General features: G+C 38.6%; 1 protein-coding gene across 4 annotated transcripts in view; it reads left to right on the top strand.

The window, feature by feature from the left end:
• PRKCA (protein kinase C alpha) overlaps positions 1-23,277 on the top strand; it is a 304,778-nt gene that overhangs the window by 269,054 nt on the left and 12,447 nt on the right. For 3 of the 4 annotated variants that reach the window (XM_008167621.4, XM_008167622.4, XM_065563654.1), the window contains 8 exons: positions 1,690-1,833; positions 3,237-3,410; positions 5,058-5,149; positions 6,957-7,019; positions 8,454-8,592; positions 16,624-16,704; positions 18,425-18,532; positions 21,964-22,104. In XM_008167621.4, the coding sequence (XP_008165843.1) occupies positions 1,690-1,833; positions 3,237-3,410; positions 5,058-5,149; positions 6,957-7,019; positions 8,454-8,592; positions 16,624-16,704; positions 18,425-18,532; positions 21,964-22,104 (942 nt within the window). The remainder of the gene's footprint in view (positions 1-1,689; positions 1,834-3,236; positions 3,411-5,057; positions 5,150-6,956; positions 7,020-8,453; positions 8,593-16,623; positions 16,705-18,424; positions 18,533-21,963; positions 22,105-23,277) is intronic. The other variant, XM_008167620.4, reaches the window with a different exon arrangement.

Raw genomic sequence — 23,277 nt, 5'->3', positions numbered from 1 at the left:
AAAGGGAATACTCACTATCAAGAGGTGAGGGAGTGTTTGATTTCTGTTAAGTGAAATGCCTAAAATAAAAGTGTGGGGGGGAAATGTATCTTCAAATTTCTAGGAGGAGCACACAGGGTGAGTTCAAACCCAGGCTTTAGCACTGACTTACTGGTTGATTTTGGACAAGTGACTTAACTTCTCTGTGCGTTGGTTTCCTCATCTGTGAAATGGTGGTAATAATACATAATTACTGTACGTTCCAGATATGGCATTAGGAGTAACTACTATGTTTGTAAAGTGCTTGGAGACAGAAATCAGAGTATGAGCAGTTAGGATTATTTAGACAGTCCAGCACAATGGGTCTTCATCTAGTTTAGAGAGAACACTAAACTCTGTGTATAATGCCAATTTTAAACCCTCTTGACTTCACTGCTGGTGTGTAGGATAAGTTTTAAGCAGAGGGGGTCATTGAGCTATTATAGCTCTGAATTATCATTTGGTGAGACTTAATTTTTTCCTAACTTTGTGACGTTTGAAATGCAGCTTACATATGTTATTTACAGTATCTCATTTGATTTACTCAGGCTACGTCCTCACTACGGGGGGCACGGGGGGGTCAATTTAAGATACGCAAATAGCGTAGCTGAATTCAACGTATCCGAGCCGACTTACCCCGCTGTGAGGACGGCGGCAAATCGACCTCCGTGGCTCCCCCGTCGACGGCGCTTACTCCTACCTGCGCTGGTGGAGTACAAGCGTCGATTCGGGGATCGATTGTCGCGACCCGACGAGATGCTATAATTCGATCCCCGAGAGATAGATTTCTACCCGCCGATTCCCGGCGGGTAGTGAAGACGTAGCCCCACTCGGACTGTTGCAACCTTCTGCAAAATATGAACTACACTATGTCGGCAAGAGAAACTTTTTTTTATGTAGCATTTCCCCCTTCTCCCCGCCCCTATCAACACTTGATTGAAAATCAAAGTTGATTGTAATGCCAGTTCAAAAGTGGCCATACCCATCAACACTGATTGTCATAATATGTTGGGTTTTCAAAGTGGAGGTTATTTTTCATAATGCATGTCACAGACTAACTCTTGCTATGAAGAGTGAACTTGTGTATGACATTTTAAAAGAGAATGTATATAAACACTTTCTCTTATAACCTAAGGTACACTAGTAACATTACAGTATGACATTTTTAAAGAGCACCTTTTATATTTAAAAACAAAAGTCACAGATTAGTCTGCTACAAAGAGTGAACTTCCATATGACATTTTAAAAGCGAATGTATATAAACACTTTCTCTTATATCCTAAGGTACACTAGTAACATTATAGTATGACATTTATAAAGAGCACCTTTTATATTTAAAAACAAAAATCACTGATTAGCCTGCTTATGGCATAAAAATAGTGATTTTTGCTTGTTTTTTGTTTTGATTTTCTTCTGTTAACCAGATAAGTGTATCTGCTTTTATCTGGTTAGACACTTACACAGTTTACCACTTTGTTTCACTTAATAATGACAAAAATGTTGTTGGAATGCGTCTTTGAATTTGTGTCTGTGCAACTTTTGTTATGCAGCCTTTCTCCTGAGAATCCAGCTTCAAATTGGTCATCTACAACTGAACGTCATTCTTCTAATCTTTCATTTTACTGGGTAAGCAGGTTAAACTTCTCACTTCAATATTCTTTACTTCTTTAGAAAGCCAGACTTGGACCAGCTGGTCACAAAGTCATTACTCCAATAGAAGACAGGATTTCCAATATACCATCCAACAACCTGGACCATGTGAAGCTGACAGATTTCAACTTTCTCATGGTGCTTGGGAAGGGGAGCTTTGGAAAGGTAAGAAACCTTGAAAGTCAGTTCCACCTGCCTTATTTTTAATAGAAATGAACTGAGAGTTGTCCTCCTATGAGCTGTCGTTTATAAAATGCAGATTTTTTAAATGAGGGTAATCAACCACTGGAACAGATTACCCCAAGATATGGTAAATTCTCCATTATTTGGAATCTTTAAATTAAGACTGGCTGTTTTTTCTTAAAAGAGATGCTTGTCTATTTCAACCATAAGTTGTAGGGTAGATGCAGGAATTACTGAGTAAAAATCTGTGGCCTGTGCTGTGCAGAAATACAGATTAATTGAACCCTTCCAGCCATAAAAATCTATGAAGCTATTAAATGAAGAGCAGGAAAATACCATTGTATGCATTTGCTGCAGATTTTAGGGATTCCGTTTTTAGACCTCGTCTCTTCGTAGTATACAAATATAGTTATCTTGATTATTCTTACATCTAATAACCTGCAGTGAAGACCTACCAGAACAGTAGAAGATTTTTATATGTATGAATGAAAATGATTATTTTTGTACTGATGATTACTGCAAAAAGGTGATATGGGGCGGAATATTTGTTTTCCAGTATATGAAATGTCCAGAATAGGACCATCCGCTGTCTTGATGTTCCACATTGTTGGGCCAATTTTCAAGCCTGGGTGGTATAATAGACATTCAAATTCTATATCTGTCACTTAAGTGTGAACATGCCACTTACGTCCAGAGATGCTTAGTTTATGCCCTTAGGCACTCATATGGGCATTGAGTTGCAAAACTTGAATGCTTTAAGTTGCATGTTTTAAAAAAAAAATTTTTTTGAGTTCTTAAATTTTAAATGATGTTAGGAATTCCGGGCTTTTCATACAGAGGTGGGCTCAAGAATCCAGATCTGACCTTCCCCAAAGTTCAAGGAGATTCAGGCTCATCTTTGGTGGTGATGGTGATGATGATGATAGAGCTGTTACGTAGGTCACAATGCCATTTGTGAAAGTTGTCGTCATGCAGTACGAATGAATACTTGGGAAACGTCAGGAATGAGAAATGCAGGGAAAACTGTTAACCCACTAAAGGTGCTGCTGTTTTTCTGGCTGTTTTAACAAGTGGTTTTATAATAAAAGTGCATTTTATGGAGGAATTCAAGTGGGGTCTGTCATTTTGTTGGCCATTAGGAGAGGAGCCCATGATTATCTGGGAGCACTGGCACAGGTGTTAGTGTAAACACCATTTTTGAAGTGATAGTACAGCTCCTTGTAATCAGTGAGTAATCATGATATTTTCAGAGCTTCAAGCCAAGTCAATAAGTGCTGGTAAAATGGGAAGCTGGTGTGCCATTTACATCTTTCTCAGGGCTTGTGAGTCACCTCCATTCTCTGCCTGCGAGGGAGATTTTCAGCCTGTCATTTCTCTTTGTGCAGGTGATGCTGGCAGACAGGAAGGGGACGGAGGAGCTGTATGCAGTCAAAATATTGAAAAAAGATGTGGTGATTCAGGATGATGATGTGGAATGTACCATGATTGAAAAACGAGTCCTAGCACTGCAGGATAAGCCACCTTTCCTAACACAGCTGCATTCTTGCTTCCAAACAGTTGTACGTGATGTCTGTCCTTTCCCACTCCTCCGCTTCTTTCGATTTAATCTTCTGCTAAGATAACTCTGATATATTTTATTATTTCAGCAACATTTAGTATCTTCAACTTGCAGATCTCATGGGTGCTTTACACAGAAAAATGTAAGAAATAGATACCCTGTGAAATCAGGAAAATCCATAAAAATAATAAATAGATCTTTAGAATAATAGTAATAAATAGATCTTTAGAAGTATTCTACAGCAACTAGTTATACAGAGCTTTTCTCTTTCTGTATATAAGAACTCAGTTATGTCAGTGGGACTTTTCATATTATTCAAGTTAAGTATGTTCTTTAGTACTCTGCTTGATTGGGGCCTTAATTTCCCAGTAATCTAATGAGCTAATTATTTATTTATTAATATATTGACATAGTTAATTTGGTTCCCTGGTACCCCTAAGATAAGGAGGCTGAAGCTAGGATGGTAGTTAGTGAGCAAAGAATAGGTGAGTGCTTTTTACTTCCCCTAAGGCTGTGATACAAACAGTAGCATGTAATATACAAAAAGGTTCACCTATGGAGTTTGTGTTGGTGATATAAGGACCAGAAAATGATAGTACATGTCAGAAGATGGTCCCATCAGAACATATTTTAGTTCAGAGGGAAAGGTCAGTGGTAGTTACAATTAATTACAATTAATTCTAAATGTAGTGCTGTTTTTTGTGGCATGGACATTTGTCTACTTAGATAAAGACATCTAAAGTCAAGCCCCAAAACTGCAAAGATTTAAGCACGTGTACAATGAGTGTGTAATTTTACATACAAGCATAAGTCTTTGCAAGAATGAGGTCTCATTTTGCATCATCTTTTCACCATCCAATGGTGAAACATTCAGCTACCAATCTGAACTGAACACTCTAAGTCACTTAGGTGTTTTGAAAATGTTACCCTAGATGTCTAATTTCAGACACCCAGGTATGTACATTTTGGCCAAAGAAAAAATTCTCCCTCCAAAATGCTTAAATCTGCCTTTTGCTGAAATAGGGTGTTTGGGGCAAAAATGATTTGGAGTTGGCCAATTCAATATCAAGACTCATGAACCCAGTTTTCTAAAATCATGTTCATAGTTTTCTTGTTGCCTTCTTTTAAAATCAGGTGCACTTTCATCTTCCATGTCTTCCTAGGGAAAATGTTACAACATAGGTTTGGAAATGCCCATCTTCACAAGGCAAGAATTTCCAACCATCTATAGAGTTTTTTGTTGTCTTAAAAAACATGAGCTCTTGGGCTTAGCTATGTCTTCCTGTCTGTATGAACAGTACTTGTAACATTATGGGCACTACTGTAATACGAGTAATAAGAAATAAACTTGCATCCCTAAAATTGGCAAGGCTGAATGGAGTTCCAGCCTGCCACTGACTCTTGCAATATCTATAAGTCATTCTGTTTCCATTTCCTGATCTATAAAATTGTTTTTGCCATAATGTGCAGAATATATAGACTCATTCTTAAGATTGTTTTGTATTAGAATCTTTATAGTAGTGACCTCTACGGGAGAATACATCACTGTCCATCGCCTAATGAGTTTACCTTTTTAATAATACATTCTATTGGGCAATACATCACTCCTTATGCCTAATGTGTTTACCTTTTTAATACTATGTTCTAGGATCGTCTGTACTTTGTTATGGAGTATGTGAATGGTGGTGACCTCATGTATCACATTCAGCAAGTAGGAAAATTTAAGGAGCCACAGGCAGTGTGAGTGTTTGTTGATTTAAATAAAGTCATTACTAATTTTACACTGTAGCAGAGGGATCAGATTTGTCCAGTATGTAAGGTATTATATATAAATTGGGGCTGTCATCTTTTTATTCAGTATAATAAAAACTTTGTTGGCCTGCTGGTCTAAACATCCAGCGCACATTGCAGGTGATAGCTTAACCTAAAAAATAATTTTAAAATCAATGGCAACAAGTAAACAGGAGTACAATATGGCTATTAACAATTCACACTAAATGAACAACACTGTGAGAGACACAAGAAACAGATTCAGCATTTACTATGTAATTAAGCTTAATTTAATGCATATCTAGTGATAGATACTGTGGTCACACTTTATATTATAAAAGTTCAATTTATAGATCGTTTTAAGAGTTAATACATTAATAGATGTCTTAATAAATAGTTAATCAATTGTTATATATTGTTCTGACATCCAACAGATCAATAGGTTGCTAACCATCTGTAACACCTTCTGATGTGCTTTTCTTTAAAATGTACTACTCAAGTTTGTAACATGCTTTTAATGTCTATTAAACATTTATTAGCATTTTATAAACAGTTTATCCATTAAACCTTAATATAAAGTGTGACCTGTCCTGTTTTTAAAAATGCAGAAAAATAGCTGTTAAGTTGAAACTTGCTCAGTATGGTTAAAATCATCAAGTAAGAGTCATTTAAAAAAAACCTTAATTTTAAATATATGACACATAAAAGACAAAAATGGAAGCATGACCTGACTAAGTACTAAATAAAAACCAGAGTCATCTCATGGGTCAGATCCTCAGCTGGTGCAAATGTGCATAGCCCCATTGATTTCCAGCTGGTATAGATTGCCACAGCTCCATTGACTTCTGTGGTGCTATCACATTGTACCCCCTCTGGGGGGAGGGATAGCTTGGTGGTTTGAGCCTTGGCCTGCTAAACCCAGGGTTGTGAGTTCAATCCTTGAGGGGGCCATTTAGAGATCTGAGGCAAAATCAGTACTTGGTTCTGCTAGAGAAGGCAGGGGGCTGGACTCAATGACCATCCCTCCCAGTTCTAGGAGATAGGATGTCTCCATTAATTTATTTTATTGATTGATTTTTATCTGATGGCCTGCCCCAAGGTCTGTGTTGGCAAACATTCCAAAGAGACTAAAAACAATTCTGAACCAGAATTTTAAGAGCTATGCTGCCTTTTCCTTTTTATTAAACTTAATCATCAATCTTGTTTTTTTACTGGCCGCCTTCATGTAATTGGCTCAGCTCTGCAGTAACTCTGGCTTCAAAAGCTCATCAATATTGTGTATACTTACACTACTTTTGGCAATTGCATTGTATATGGCAGTCAGTTCAATTAGCTTGAAGTAATTAATCCATTACCATTTGTATAAAGTAACAATATTTTTATAAATTATTTTAATGATGTGTGAATCTCAATGTAAATTAATCAGCATTATGAATCATAAATGGTCTGATGTGATCAGGCATTGAGAGGAATGACCTATCCAGTCAGATTACTTACCACATAACTGCCATGTAATAATTGCACTGTGCTTCTTATTTTAGGAAGAAATGCCCAATTTTTTTACCCTGTCTTGTCAAAATATTATTATCACACTTCATAAATGATTAGGAAAATCAAGTTGATGCAGGATGTTATCTTTACTGCTTAATATATACATGAATGCAATAGTTTCTCATACTCTTTTGCTTTAATTCTTTGGTGTTGTGAGTTTCAAATATATTTCTGCAGAGGAAAATCATACGCAGAAGATAAGAAATCTGAAATTCTGTTCTTACAGGTTTTATGCAGCTGAGATTTCAATTGGGCTATTCTTTCTCCATAAAAAAGGAATTGTTTATAGGTGAGTACTAACTGACACAAGTCGTTCCTATTAAAACCCTGGAGAGATTGATGTGTTCGGCTATTTAAAGTATTTTAAAATCAATTTAGAGTCAATTTGGTGTTAATAACTAAACTTCATTGTTTTGTTGGTGATGTTCCTTTAACTAAGGGTGACTGCGTATCTTAGATATGTTGACATCTGCACTCTGCAGCATTCAATTGAAAACACTTGAGTCCAAAACGTTTGTTATATCTTACTGCATTGCATACATTCATGTGTCCTAAAGCATGTGTTTATGTAAAAGGGTGTGTGTGTGTGTGAGAGAGAGAGAGAGAGAGAGTGTGCATGCCTGTATTTGTTATATATAGTCTACAACATCAGTGTAGTTGAGTTATAATGCTCTAGGAGTACCTTGTGTGACCCTATAATAATTCAGTGCCCACACATTTCTTCAGAAATAAAACATTGAACATAAGAACACTGCCAATTAGGAATTTAGCATTGTTAGCCTGCCATATATTTTATGAACAGAGATTTTAATATGCAAAGACAAATGTAAAAGACAGCTGAATCAAGAAGGGCATAGTTCTTTAATGCATAATGGGATCCTGCGAATAGTACAGACTGAAAGCTTTGACTCAAGGGCATCAGACAATATTGGTCAGTCAGCAAAGTAAAAAAACATTGGCCTAATGAGCAATTCTACCTTCTGATTTTAATTTGAGGAACAATTCTGTTTTCATTTTGTTGAACGCTGACCTTTAATTAAGTGGTTACTTGTTCATTACTAGTTTAGAAGGTTGACTTAGAGCAGTGATCCTCAAACTTTTTCATAGTGTATTCAACACCTTAGTAGAGAGTATCCCATGCATACCTCTCCTCCCATTTGTGGTCACATGGCATTCCTTTGGCAGTGCAGCATTTATGTGGTGTTGCTTAATCTGTAATATGACTTTTTGGTCTTCGTGAAAAAACTTCATCTTGCTATCCATTTTTATCCTACTCCTGTGAAGCCCCCCTTAGCCTCTCTTCCTGTTCTTCCCCGAGACATACTGCTTGGCTGTATTGTTTCATTGCTGAAGTATCACCTTCCAGCCAAAGTGCTTCACAAACTGTATACTACATGATGAAATGCAGCCACTTCTGTGGAGCAGCACACCCAAGGGGGATGATACGGCTGATGAACTCTTGAACAAACCACTACATTTATGAAAGATGCCATGGGATCTTTAATGTCCACACAGAACACACAGAAAAAACTTCCTGTTTTTAAGGCATCATCTGGAAGATACCCCTCTGTCCACCCTACACACACACATATATACACACACACATATATACACGTATATATAAAAAACACATAATATTCAGTAGTGAAACTGATGTAAGACAACATTTTTGGTGGCCTAGCTGGTATAACTGTTAATATTAAATTACTATGATTCTTCATAGAGATCTGAAATTAGATAATGTGATGCTGGATTCAGAAGGACACATAAAGATTGCAGATTTTGGGATGTGCAAAGAACATATGGCAGATGGAGTAACAACGAGGACATTCTGTGGCACTCCAGACTACATTGCACCAGAGGTAAACATTTAACATTGGAAATAGCATACGACTTCTCAAAAGGATTTTGTAAACATTTCACCCAGTGAATATATGACCGCTACAAAATGGCTGTTTTATGCGTAGGACTGTCCTTGCTTCTGCAGGAAGATGTAATACTTTTGTGAATGAATAAAAAAGACCATTAATAAGATTTTATTTAGGGAATATCTAGCTCATGAAGCATTGTTTGTTTATCAGATTGAAATTCAAATTTGTGCTCATAATAACAAACTGCTAAGGAAGCCATAATACCAGCTTGAACTGTCAATCCAGTTTCATTAAAGTTGTAGCAAGCATGCATATAAAAAGCTTTGTGCCATTTAATTTTAAAGTCATACAATGCTGACAGATGTTAATGAGGTTGTTATTGGGAGCAAACATAGCTTCATTAATGCATCTCACCAAGGGTTCTCACTGCTGCTATAAAATATATTAACAAGCATTTGCACTATTTTCAGGAACTCACGAGTGTCTCGATTTTCAACAAGAGATTAATGAATTCCTGCAGTGGTTCACCAGCTTTCCTGCAAAGCTTCTGCCCTGTATTCTGGATAATGTATATCCTATCACCTGGTACAAAATTGGGCTATCACCTTTGGATTTGAGAAAGCTCCTCCTATTAAACTGCAAATTCAGAACTTTGATGCAGTTGATGTAACAAATCTAAAGTTTTCCCCCAAATTTCCCATTACTATTGTCGGGGTTACCCAAAAGTAACATCTGTCTGACTTATTCAATGCAACTTTTAGTCAGATATTTATAGTCAGGGTTTATAATGAGAAAAGTTTACTTTACCCATATCCACCCAAAAATCTTAATTAAGTTATTACGGCAAGGTAGCTCAAGTGCATCAACACGATTACTAAAAAAATCAAGGAAATTTCCAGCAATATGAATATTCAGAACTACAATGTATAATTCTTACCAATTAAACATTCCAATACCCACACATACTCCGACTGCTCGGCTCAAAAACGTAACCTTCTCACCTCCAGCATGCAGCTACTCGGCATACTCACAACCAAGTGCTGAAACCCCAGCCTTAATTCCAGCCTGTGCCAAATGAAGATGTGATACCGAGAGATATAGTTATATTAGCTATAAGACAAAATGAGAAATGAGGGACTGTGGTCATTAAGTGATTTGAAGATCTGAGTATTAGGCTCTGCTGTTTGTGTATTGAGCATGGAGCCTAAATTCAAGAGCACTGATTTAAATCCTGTTTTCCCTGCAAATCTCAACACAACCATAACTCGGAAGCCACAATCCACATCTCCATCATTAGATCTATGGCTCTGGGTAAAGGAATTTCTTCCAGATCCAAAAGGCAGCCTATTTTACTGAACACTAGTTAAAATGCATCTCTGATTGGAGCGTTTCCAGCTATAATTTAATGTTTGTTAAAGCACGTACGATTTATATGTGGGGGGAAATATTCATTCTTGTATAATGTGAATTTTGGCACTTTCCTGAAATTGCAAGTGAGACAGGTTGTTTTCTTCTCACAGTTCATAGTCTGTGCCTATGTAAAATGTTAACAGACCTTGTGTTTTCATAAATTGCTGTTACTTGCAGCAGGAGATCAGAATAACCCAGGTCAGCATTTCACCTTTTCCCATCAAATGCAAATGAAGCCAATATAGCAAAGAACACAAAGAAGATAGTGCCATATCTATGGGTGATATTCTTGTGCCAGCTAAAGTCAGAGAAAACATGGTCAATGTACAGTTGAAATGGTGCATTTTCACTTTAATTCATATGAAGAAATTGTCCTTTTACCACAACTTTCTGTAACTGGGGGGAAATACGATTTGTATAGATTAGATTTCAGAGCATGCATGTCTTTTTCAGCCGACTGCTTTGCCTTAGTTTCTGAGGACATGACATTGGAGGAAGAATTGTTATCTAAAACTATGCGATGAGCCTCAAAGCCAGGCAGTGGTATTGGTGCACCAGTGGCCTGACCAGGTCAAGTTTTTTATAGGCATCACAGCAGAGAAGAGTTTTGTGGAGGGATTTTTTGAAGGTGCATAATGAGTTAAATTGTAAGGTCTTTGGGGGCAGGGACTGTCTTTTTCTGTATTTGTAGAGCACCTAGAACAATGGGGTCTTTGTCTATGTGTAAGGCTATGTCTATACTACCGCGGTAAGTCGACCTACGCTACGCAACTCCAGCTACATGAATAACGTAACTGGAGTCGACGTACCTTAGGTTGAGTTACCACCGGGTCTCCCGTCGACTTACCTCTTCTCGTCGGGGGTAAAGTACAGGTGTCAACTGGAAAGCGATCTGCAGTTGATCTGGCGGGTCTTTGCTAGACCCGCTAAATCAACCACCGGTGAATCAATCTCAGAGCGTCGATCCCAGCTTGAGTATAAACCAGTGGTAAGCCACCTTGGCACTAGGGTAATACAAATAATGAATAAGAATACCAAGGCACATACTATCTCATTCCCTTTTGCTGGCAAAGGAATTTCAGCATGTTTGTTCTAAGGCCTCCCAGTGGTCTAGATTTTACAGTAGGTTATAACTGAAATGTATTAGATACATCCAAAGCGTCTTTATATGTTCAGCAATAGAACCTAATTGAATTCAAAGCAAAATTATAAATATCAAGATGAATTCTCATGGGAGGGTTTTGATTTTAAATCTTCCCATTTCCAGTCAGTCAAAGAGGGAAACAGTGGTTTCAGCAGAGGAGGGGACCAATCATCCAACCATCTTGGGAGTGGCTTCTGTGAAAAGCTTCTAGAGGGATGAGATGCAAAAATAGAATGAGGAATTTAAAAATCAAAAACACTGCACCCTCTTGGATCGAGAGAATTTCTTCTCTCCTTAAGGGGAAGCCAGCATGAGACCAAATTCACTCTTATGCCTGGTTCTTCCGTAACTGCAGTGATTACCAGCGTTTTCCATGCCAGGATTCCAGTCCCACGCAGTCAGGTTCTTGATGGACCATCGCCACTCTCTCCCTCTCTCCTCCGTCCTCCCCCACCCTCCTTTAGCAATACGGAAAGGGCATGGTAGTCATGATCCCCTGATACCTATTCATGAACCCACTGTCTTTGGGGGAGGGAAGGGTCATGATTCCCAGGTCAAGAATGAATGCGGTACTGTAACATAATGGATTTCCTTTATTTGTCTTAGGAAATTTTGCATCATTTTTTTAGCTCATGTATAGTGCACATTGGACAAAGGGGGTATTTTTAAACATATAGGTTCAAGATTTGAGAACTGTGCAAAGGTTAAAATAATTGTATGCTTGGTGCAGCCAATTCTGTCAGGCAGGAGTAAACTGATTATCCTGTATGGAATTTTCATTATTGGGCTGAGCTGAAATATAAATATTTATGGCTGTATTGGTCTAATAACCTTGAAATTGACTAATGCTGCAGTATCTCCTTGGCTGGTCACCAGAGACTGAGGGAGATGGATGTCAAAACCAGTATTAATAAGAAAGGTTTCCAATCACTTTTAGCACAAACTTCTCTCTTGGGCACAAAACGAAATCCCAAGAGTTAGAATCCTTGCAGTGACTGAAAGGTTGATTCTGAGAGAACCCCAAAACAATGGGTTTTTTTCAATGTAAAAAACAAACAAACAAACCAAACTTGTACCTGCCAGGAGTATGGCAGGTTGATAACTATTTTGAGTGCTGGAAAAGTGGGCTTTGACTGTTGCTTATGGCAGGGATACATATTCCGTTTAAAAGCTGAATTTATTATAGCAGTAGCAGTCATTTTATTGGATCATTTGTATTTATATTTCACTTTGTACCGAAAAGGATCCCAGAATTCACATGCTGTGTACGGATCTTTTCACCTACCACGGAAAAGCAGCCAGGCCTGAGACCGAATGTGGCAGTGGACTCACAGTACACAACCATTTGAATGACAAGAATTTAGTGAAGGAGGGAGTTACTTCAAATATTGAACTAATTCATTTTAAGTGTTTGTGATTCTACAGTGAAGCAGGAAACTAGCCCAGGCACAAAATAGTAGAATTTCAGTACTGACCCTGTGCCATTTGCAGTTTACAGCAGTCCATTCACACTCACCAGATTACATCCAGTGATGAAGAGTTTCAGCCCTTTAGAGGAAATATGCTTTCCTTTAGGACTTTTCTCTCTTAAGGGTAAGGACCTGTCCTTTTATTGTGTGCGCACAGTGTCCAGGACAATGGGGTACAATTACTAATTGGTGAGTGAGTTTGACTTTTATATGACTGTAAAGCCAAAAAAACGAGAACCTTCCCTACATATCTTGCACAACCTGAACCAAAATAACTGCACTCCTTCCCTGCCCCCACAAATTATTGCCCTTCTTTGAAGTCCAGATTTTTTCCCATTACTTTCCCAATTAATGCTTTGTATAGCTTCAATTTGTTATGTGTGAACCAAGCTGCCAGTTTCTCTGTGAGTGATTGGCAGGTTAGCAAATTAACATGGCAGGTTACTCTTTTGCATTTCAATTTTACCATATCGATAAACCCATATTAGAATTTAGCTAGTAATTCACATGGGACATAGTTAATTAGGGGGTTAGGGTTTTGTTGTTGTTGTTGTTGTTGTTGTTTTAAAATCTTTTGAGGGGTCCAGAAGGTGCAACAAATGTATCATTCAACCAGTTCTACATCATCATGGCATCCATAGGTTTATTTCCCCGTTTGAGGGGCAAACATCATTACCCTTTTATTTTCACTGTGCCAATAATTCCTGGTGGCTTTGAGCTATACACATACATATACGTACGTACATACATACATACAAGAAAATTCCACAGGTTCAAGAAGTGAGTTCTAATATTAAACGTGAAACCATATTTCTCAGGATAAAACCAATTGGGACACCACATTCCAGGGTTCAGTGAGAGAGAGTTTAATAAGCACTTTGAGTGGGATTTTCAAAGAGCAGCCAAATCCCTTTCAATGGAATCTGTCTCCCTTAGCCCAGGTCTACACTAGCCGGGGGGGGCGACCTAAGATACGCAACTTCAGCTACACGAATAGCGTAGCTAAAGTCAGCATATCTTAGGTCGACTTACCTGGCCATGAGGACGGCGGCGAGTCGACTGCTGCCGCTCCCCCGTCGACTTTGCTTCCGCTTCTCGCGAGCTGGAGTTCCGGAGTCGACGGGAAGCGGGATCGGGGATCGATTTTATCACGTCTACACTAGACGTGATAAATTGACCCCCCAACAGATCGATCACTACCGGCGGGAGTGAAGACCTGCCCTTAGGTGCCTTTATAAATCCCACCCTTTGATCCTACCTGCATCTTATTGACTCTTTCAGCATTCCTGGAGTGAGGAGATACTGCATAGTTTCTTCAGTGTCCTAGGCACAAATTTACTGACCTGCAATATCTAATTGGTATTCCTGCTCCTCTGACAAGACCAGCACAAAAACAGTTTGAGTTCTCTTGTGAGTCTCTAACAGTGTTTTATGGTAACGAGCGACTATGATATTTCACATTGATTGTGTCTGACTTTCTTTGAGACTCTCCTGTTCTAAAGCTAGATTTGTTTTTGGAAGATCATATTCAAGGATGAGGACACTTACCTATCCGTTGCCCAGGGTAAATGAACAGTCAGAATCAGCAGACAAGTGTTTCTTGACCTTTTCCATACCGCGACCCCATGTTAAAATAGCAAAAATGTTCTGTTCTCTCCCACCCCACGCCATCTGGCCATGGAGAAAGGGAAGTTTGTTGTGACTTTCCCGGACCTATTTGTGACCCCCAGGTAAAGCACCCATGGGATGGACATTTTCAAAGGATTTTGCCCCCTCTATGGCATGGATCTGATAATTTTTTCATTCTCTAATTTCAGTTTACAAAATATCTCTACATTAGGCTCCTTGAAGGGAAACATACTAATTGTAAAAAAATATTCTGTCCTTGCATTTTAACGACCTTTTAAAAATACAGCCATTACTCTGTGGATGAAAACACTGTCAGATAGGGTTGGGATTTTTCCAGTACAGTGAGGTATTTTTTAACATGTTTTATGTATAAAGGCCAGTCCTTTTTTCTGGTTGAAATTTTGAAAGTGTTTGTTCTTTGAAGTAGCAACATTGATTTTAAATAGACCCCCTGAGAACTTACTGGTAAGTGGAAAAACATTGAAAGTAATCAAATCTGTCCACCACTATAACAGGAAGTAGGTGGCCCCAAATGTATGTTATAAGGCCCAGTATATGTGATAATTGCAAAAGAATTGTAAAATTAAGTCTGCATTTTTGTAGCCCCTTTCATCTAGGAATCTTAAAGCGTTGTACCAGCAGCAACTTCATTATGCCTAACTGTAGAGAAGGAAGTAGGTACAGAAAACACAAATGACATATGGTCTACTATACAAAGTGAGGGAATAGAATCCAGGAGTCTTGATTCCCAGCCCCCTGCTCTGACCACTAGACGTTTTCCGAGCTTAAATACAATGATTTACATGTTTCCCCACAATTTAAAGGAGCTCTTTAAAATTCTTCTCCATTTTTTCTAGATTGTTAGTTTAATTAGAGGTTGATATTAATAGCAGTTACCACTAAGAAAAAAAATACACTGTATTCTAAAAATTAGTTTTCTACAGTAAAGTTAAGATACAAACACTGTAATTTAGATGTTCTTAGATACATTGCAGCTGCTAACTCATGAGTAATGTATTTCAGAGAGTGACTTATTTTGAGTTTCTTTGCTAAGAGAGAGACTGCTAACTTCCAGATCATGTCCTGTTATTACCCTAGTGAAGACAATAATTTTCAGATAGGTTCTGTAGTCTTTGTGTAGTGGCTACATAGCGCTGTTTTGTTGAACTGATAATTAAATGTTTTCCTTACAGATAGCCGGTTTAATTCCTTTACCAGACTGCTGAGAACCTAGGGTGTGTGATCTGTACTAGTCTTAGCAATTTGTTTCACAGAGAATGAAAAACACATAGTAGCAGGAAAAGGAGACTAAATTAAGGAATGTTTAATGGTGAAAGGACAATATCTCATTGTCTGATTATTCCTTTGAAATAGATGAATTATGGTTTCAGGGTCAACTAGACTTGCCCCCAAACTAAATAGGAGAGACCTATATTCTAGGAAAAATATCCAAGAATGTTTCAGAACATTCCCTTTACTGGAAAAAAATGGGACAGGTAATCTCTTCAGAATTACTAGAAATCGATAACAGTAAAGATACAAACAAATGATGTTAAACTGAAATGGCATTTAGAGCTGAGACTGTAACCGACTGTATGCTCCAATGCACCTTTAAAATAAACCCTGCGTGCAAAATACTTGGAAATTGTCATTAGTCTGAATGGCAGAAACCCCTTTCCTGTTGGCATAACTGGTTTCCTGGTTTCAGACGAAGAGCATGAGAATTGTGTAGCATTGTAAAACAACGCTGAGATTTTTAGAGATCTTACTCATACTTTGGGGATTTTTGCCTGTTTTTAGAGATGGACAAAATGTAAATATTACAGAGTAATGAAATGAAATTCTGAATTGTTGATACCCTCTGAATAAAGTGCAGATGATTTGCTTCTTTAATATGAATGGCTTGATGAAATCATTCTGGTCTTCTGTGTAGCATTACTCTACCTGCTTCATTATTTTCAAAAGCGCATCCTGAATCTTCGAAGGGCTGGATTTACAAAGGTATCTAGATGCCTAAAGAAGCAAATAGGCACCTAGCGAGATTTGCAAAGGCACTTAACTCCCATTGGCTTTAATGAGAGTTAGGCATCTAACCTGCTTTAGGTGCTTTGGTAAATACTTCTAGGTGCCAATTTGCCTCTTTTGGTGCCTAAATACCTTTGTAAATCTGGCCCTACAATTCTAACACACGGATCTGGATTCTGTGCTGTAAGATACATAAATTCAAGTGGGATTTGGCTTTATTAAGGATGACAGGATTGGATTCTCTATGCATTTCAGTGGCATGTATTTGTCTCCATAAGTCGATGTTAATTTGATTCACCACTGACCATATTTAACTCAGGTATTTTTATTTTCATTATTTCACAGATTATTGCTTATCAGCCCTATGGAAAATCAGTAGATTGGTGGGCCTACGGTGTGCTGTTATACGAGATGCTAGCTGGTCAGGTAAGAATTATATTGCTGCTATTCTTCAAAATCTAATGAGAGGAACTTTACAAGGCAGTGCATAATAAATGGAAGAAGTATTGTGCAACTGGGAGAGAACCCCTGGAAACATAATAGCAGAGTTTTTAGATACTCTTCATGGAAGTTAAGGCACAGAATCCTGACAGTATTTTTGTATTGTGTGCATGGGGGCAAAGCCCAGGGCTTGCTGTTCAAACCACAGTTGATTACAGAGCCCTTTCTCTACACACGTGATGGGATTACACAACTGGAAAAGCAGGTCCTGGACTGCAAAGTTTAGTTGAAGGTAACAAACCAACTCTAAAGAGCTCTGGTATTCTCGTGACGTGGGGAAGATTTATGTAAGTGATTCTCCTGAGAGAGAGAGCTGAAGCTACCACAGAATTTCCTATATTTACAATATGTAGCCAGCCTCTGATATTCTTTCCCAGGCTAAGTCCCAGTAGATTTCTTGACTTCTTGTGTAACAACTGAATACTGTGTGCTGGTCCATTATTCTTTTTCCTTTCAAATTCTTACCAAGATCACCGTGCGTCTGATCTGTGGTCATCTCCAGTTACTTGCAGATTGTTCTGTTGCCTCAACATTTTTGTATTTTATGACAGAGAAAAGGTGTGTGAGAATCTTAAGATATTTAACAGTACTGAAACATCTGATGTTCTACAGATGAGTTCTGTGGGTTTATCTACACCCACCAAAATTACTGATAATAATTCAAAATAAATTGGAGAATTTAGAAATGTAGAATCCCGCTGTGTCGGATAATGTTGGGAGATCCCAGCTTCTTGTTTTCTTATTCTTGAAGAAGTCTGATATACTTGTGTATTTACTGAGTCTTACGTCATTTGTAGAGCATTATCTTATTAGGATTTTCTGCATTTACATTAAGTGCTAAAAGGCAACAGAGGGTCCTGTGGCACCTTTGTTAGTCTCAAAGGTGCCACAGGACCCTCTGTTGCTTTTTACAGATTCAGACTAACACGGCTACCCCTCTGATAATTAAGTGCTACGTAATTCCTCCAGGGCTTCTTGGAAGATATAGATTTGTTTGTAGATAAATGCATCAACATTTGTTTTAATTATGATAGCTGCCTTGAATATGTCTTCAAAAAACATAAGATTAGGCCCAGCAATCGGTAAACATTTATCTGTTTGCATGAGTTCTTGTCTCTGTACTTTATAACTAAGTGGTGCTTTCTTTTTTGGAGTGTTCTTTCTGGATGATATTCACCGCTGTGCAAAGGGCTGCTAGAAGGCCTATGCAAAACTTAAGTCCCACTTAAACTCTTAGTTCAGGGTTTATGTGGGACTTAAGCAGCTCCCATGGATCTTGTGCTGGCTTTCTTCATCCTCACACCACATTTTAAACACACATGTAGCCCGTACTTCTTATACTGTCTTCCCCTCACAGAAACACTATTTACCTTTAAATCAAATGGGAGCATCATTGGAATTACATGACACTTTAGATCAAAGTCATAGAAAGTACTGGCCTAAAGCATGTACTGATTAGATTGTTTTAGGATGGCTACAGGAAGGTAACTTTAAAAAGATCTAATTAAAGATAACCAGAATTGTCGAGTACATTGTAAATGTAAAACTCCTCAATAATGTATCTGCTTTTCAGTAAATAAATAACATTTATAGGGAATTAAAATTAACGCCACATAATTTTACCTTCTTTATTTTCCTTGAACAGCCTCCATTTGATGGGGAGGATGAAGATGAACTCTTTCAGTCCATAATGGAGCACAATGTTTCCTATCCTAAATCGCTGTCCAAAGAAGCTGTTTCTATCTGCAAAGGGGTAAGCAAGTTGTTGCTATATCATGGGATCCTTTTTCAACAGAGTGTGTTAAATAACCAAAGTTTGTGGCGTTTGACTGAGTTTATACCACTGGGCTTTTCCAAATATAAACACTGTCCAGCCCGGTTTTTAGGCAGATAACATGGATGATCACCTGCATCCTCACTTGGTCTCTGCCAAAGGCAAGGGCTGCAAGAGTGTCAACTCTTTCTGCAGTGCATGTTTATTTTGTGGTAGGAAAAGATTTCAGAATCCGTTGCAGCCAAATACAAAGCAGAAGCTACAAACAGGGTGGTTGTGTGAGCCTTTCCCATCTCTTAGGCTTGGTCTACACTACCCCCCTAATTCGAACTAAGGTACGCAACTTCAGCTACGTGAATAACGTAGCTGAAGTTCGAAGTACCTTAGTTCGAATTAGTTCGAACTTACCTTGGTCCACACTCGGCAGGCAGGCTCCCCCGTCGACTCCGCGGTACTCCTCTCGCCGAGCTGGAGTACCGCAGTCGACGGCGAGCACTTCCAGGTTCGACTTATCGCGTCCAGACTAGACGCGATAAGTCGAACCCAGAAGTTTGATTTCCAGCCGTCGAACTAGCGGGTAAGTGTAGCCAAGGCCTTAAATTGTCTACACTGTGAGTCAGATTGTGCAAGGTGCCAAGCCGTCTCAGCTCTAATTGATGCCAAATGGGAGCTGACAGTACACAGCACTTTGCAGGAGGCACACTACAGCACTGGGCCCTGTGTGTTTGACCTGATAGGAAGAACTGAAGGAATGAACAGGGGGGACAAGGTGGGTGAGATAGTGTCTTTTATTGGATCAGTTTACACAGAGCTGTGTGGCTCAAAAGCTTGTCTCTCTCACCAACAGAAGTTGGTCCAATAAAAGATTCTATCTCACCCACCTCGTCTCTCTAATATCCTGGAACCAACATGGCTACAGCATCACTGCAAACAACAGTGGATTAACAGAAGTCATTTTAGCATTTAGATAGAAATTAGCCTGAACGAAAACCTCCAGTCTAAACACCAGTGAGTGGTGAGGAAATTCTGATCCAGGTCCAAGCTTTGTGGCTTAAGGTCATCTCTGATTGTAGACTATTTTAATGGGGGTTTTGGGGAGAGCATTGATGTGACTGCAGAGAATTAGCAAAGAAAAGTTTGTGTTGACTTTTTCCTGCTTTAATGGCATTCCCCAAGTATGCTAAAATATTGTCACAAATGTTCCACAAGAGTCACACACGGCTGCATTTATGCTCACTAAGCTCTCTAGATTTTTCATTATTAGCAGATTGAGTATACCCCCCCACACACACCCAAAAAGTCTGATACTGCTGACATATTTAAAAGTAAAATGTGCATCCAACAAAGTACAGCATGCTCACCTCATAATATTTGTGGTTAGAGGGTCCTATCAGTTTATAATGGACAAAAACGGCTTTCCTAAATCTCAACTATTGGAATTCCCTCTGTCTATAATGGACAGATATTTTCCTCAAAAAATATACTTTCAGAGCATCTACTACTCTCAGAGCAGCGTGGGAAAGGTGTCAAGCACAGAAATTACTCTGTCATTTCCTGTTAACATCTCTCAAATCCATATGAACTTACTGAATAGACCATCATTCAAGGTGAATATTTCTTTGCTATCTCTGTGGAACATTTTTGTGATTGAAATGACCCAAGGAGACATGTTATATCCTTTCGCACCCTTCTAAAATCCCTTTCTCGCACACGTGTGGTCTGAGAAGCCAGCAACAGAGCTTCCTACGTGACACCAGGAGAGTAGAATTCAAAGCAGTACCTCCAAGTACAGACAGCGCTGCTACAGTACTTATTTTTGTGATAGGAAATGTTATTTGCCTGGTGCTTTACTTTTCAACAACATACAATATTTAGCCTCAACTGGCCAAAACCAAGGAATCCTGCTTGCTCTTGAGCTTGTATCTTCTGGTTGGCAACTATACAACTAATTCGCAGGTCTTCAATACTAATACAACCATAAGCAACACTTTCTGATGTCACTAGCTGTCAAATTGCACATTTTAGGAAAGTTAACAGAAATGGTAAAGAGCTGTTTTAAGCTTGAAGAACAAGGTGTTTCAAACATAATGTACATTCTGTTTCCTTAAATCCCTTTGGTTCCCTGTTTTGTATCATTGTTCTTATTGTTGTTAACACAAAGTATGTTAAAATGATCATCTATGTACATGGACTTGTTTAACTAGGTGAACAAAGATATATGACCATCCTTTTCAAGAATAGGTACCAAGATATTGACTCCTAAATTCATATTTACTAACAAAATTTTCTCCAAAAGGAGACTAAACTTTAAAACCCAAAATTCATATTTTCTCTCCTAAATAAGAGGCTTGATTGACATAAAAGGGACCGCTGGATGCACAAGATTTTTTAAAATCAAGCTACTTGTTTATCTGCCTAATATACAAACTTAGGAGTCTGACTTTAGGCTCGATTTTTTTTTTAAATGCTGGCTATACATACATTGCTATTAATGCTATTAATGTGTGCAATTAAATAATGTTAAAGAGTTTTATTGCAGTAATTATCACAACTATCCCACTCCTTATATTCCCCATTCTGTAGATAGGGAATATGGCAAATATTACAGTAACATTAAATAAGGAAATGCCGTAAATGCTCATTTATTAATGGCACCCACTGTACTAGAATAAAGCAAGATTCCAGAAGTCCCATAATATTGGGCGAGGGCTGCATTCCTTAGTTGCCAATGCTTATACTCATTGACCGCTCATTTCCATGGAGGAGCTTGCTAATTAGGGTGCACATTAGTGCGCATAAGTGTGCATTATTGCTCCTTTTTGTGAGTGTGGTTTCTCTGTGCAGCTGGTATTTAATATTGATCAAGTTGGTATTAAGGATGTAAGAGGAGAAGCACAGATTAGTTACTGTCAGGAGGCTGCCAAAAAAATGACAAGCGCTGTCCAGAACACGCTCAGAAAAATTATAGGAAACTTGTACTTTAAATGTTTCAGTGTAATGGAATTTATCAAGTTTAATTGATTGCTGAAGCCGAGTAGAGCCTGTTCTGGATGTGTACAAGGCTACGTTGTAATAGTAACAAGAGCTGAATTCAGACACGATGGATGCAGATGTAATTCCATTGTGCCCACCTATACCATGCCTAAATTTGTTCCTGTATCAGTAACCTTTGTGTAACGAAAGAGGAAAGCAGGGTTTAAAGAGTGGCCTTGACTTGCCGTGCCTACAGGCAATTCTAGCTTTGAAATAAAGAAATTAACACTTTAAAAATAAAGTATAGCTTTTCACACGGATTTTATTGCTGAGGTACATCTTGACATGAGGAGCAATAACAATTCCACCTGTGGACAGTCTGTTACTGTTTCATTCCAAAAGTCAATTTAATCATTTGGTGTTTTACTGATTTCTAGTTAATGACAAAACACCCTGCAAAAAGGCTTGGCTGTGGGCCTGAGGGGGAGCGAGATGTCAGGGAGCATGCATTCTTCAGGAGAATCGACTGGGAGAAACTGGAGAACAGAGAGATTCAGCCGCCATTCAAGCCTAAAGTGGTGAGTGAGACGCAGGATGTCTCCCTATTAAAATGCACTGTTTGCAATCAAGCCTCTCTGTGGTATGAGGCTAATGCCAACTTGATGGCATTGCAAGACAGCTGTATCCCAAAAGGTGTGACATTTCTTAAATCAAGCACTTGGATTATGACAGACTGCCATGCAATGTCACTAGTACTACTCCATGCTCTAGCATAACCCAGTGTAGGTAGTGCGTCATCAAAAATGCCACAAAATTATTGCTGATTTCCTGATAAGAAGCCTTTGATAGAGCTGTGCTACGTGAAAACACACAGTAGACTAAATGGGAGTCAATTTGCAGAGATTTTCTGTATAATAAAATCCCTACTTCCTTAATGCTTTCTATCTGTGTTTGGCTGAAGTGTTGTGACACAGGCCTTGTCAGTTATCCGTGTATTTGCAGCTCAGAATTGCATTACCGTAATGTTCGCTACACCTGAGCACCATTCGGAAACCTCATCCAGCGCACAATTCAGCGGACTGCCTACTTTTGATGGGGTTTTCCCACAAGGAGCACCCAACAGTGCTCTGTGGTCTGTACTGGCTTCAGTTTGAGCTAGGTTTTAATCTGGAAAGCTCTAAATGGCATGTTGCCTATTTACTTGAGAAATTGCCTGTCTCTTTGTGGTATGGCAACTATTACACTGAACACTTGAACTGACAGCCCATGGTATAACTGCTGGGGTATTTTCACTAAATAGCTTCAACTTCGGACTGTGCTTCCCATATTGGTTTGCCAGAGTCCAAGTTGGTTGAATTTCCAGGTGTGCCACAAGGCTCTTCTCTCTCCCAAGGTTTTCAAGAAGAGGATAGATTAATGAAGGGATATGGGCAATTTACTAGGGTGGTTTTCGGTACTCCTGCCATGTCCATAGTGGAGGAGAGTCTATAATCAATCTGATTTATGAGTAAGGTTTGTTACCGTGTAATGTGCACGTATCTGGATCATTGGATAGGCACAGTTTTAGAAATCCAAATAAGTAATTGATCTCTTAATTAATGTGAGTACAGTAAGTCTAATCTACTTTGAAGAAGTAGTAGTGTTTGTCATCCAGCTCAGAATTTCTTTCAGCTTGTAACATGATTGATAAACAAAGGCTTGTTCTTGATGCAAAAGAGAAAATAGGTTAAATCTGAGGAAGAAGGAGGTCA

Source organism: Chrysemys picta, chromosome 12, assembly GCF_011386835.1.
Source record: "Chrysemys picta bellii isolate R12L10 chromosome 12, ASM1138683v2, whole genome shotgun sequence".
NCBI lineage: Eukaryota > Metazoa > Chordata > Testudines > Emydidae > Chrysemys > Chrysemys picta.
The sequence above is the reverse complement of the archived record's forward strand: the minus strand, read 5'-3'. Positions and strand labels throughout refer to the sequence as shown.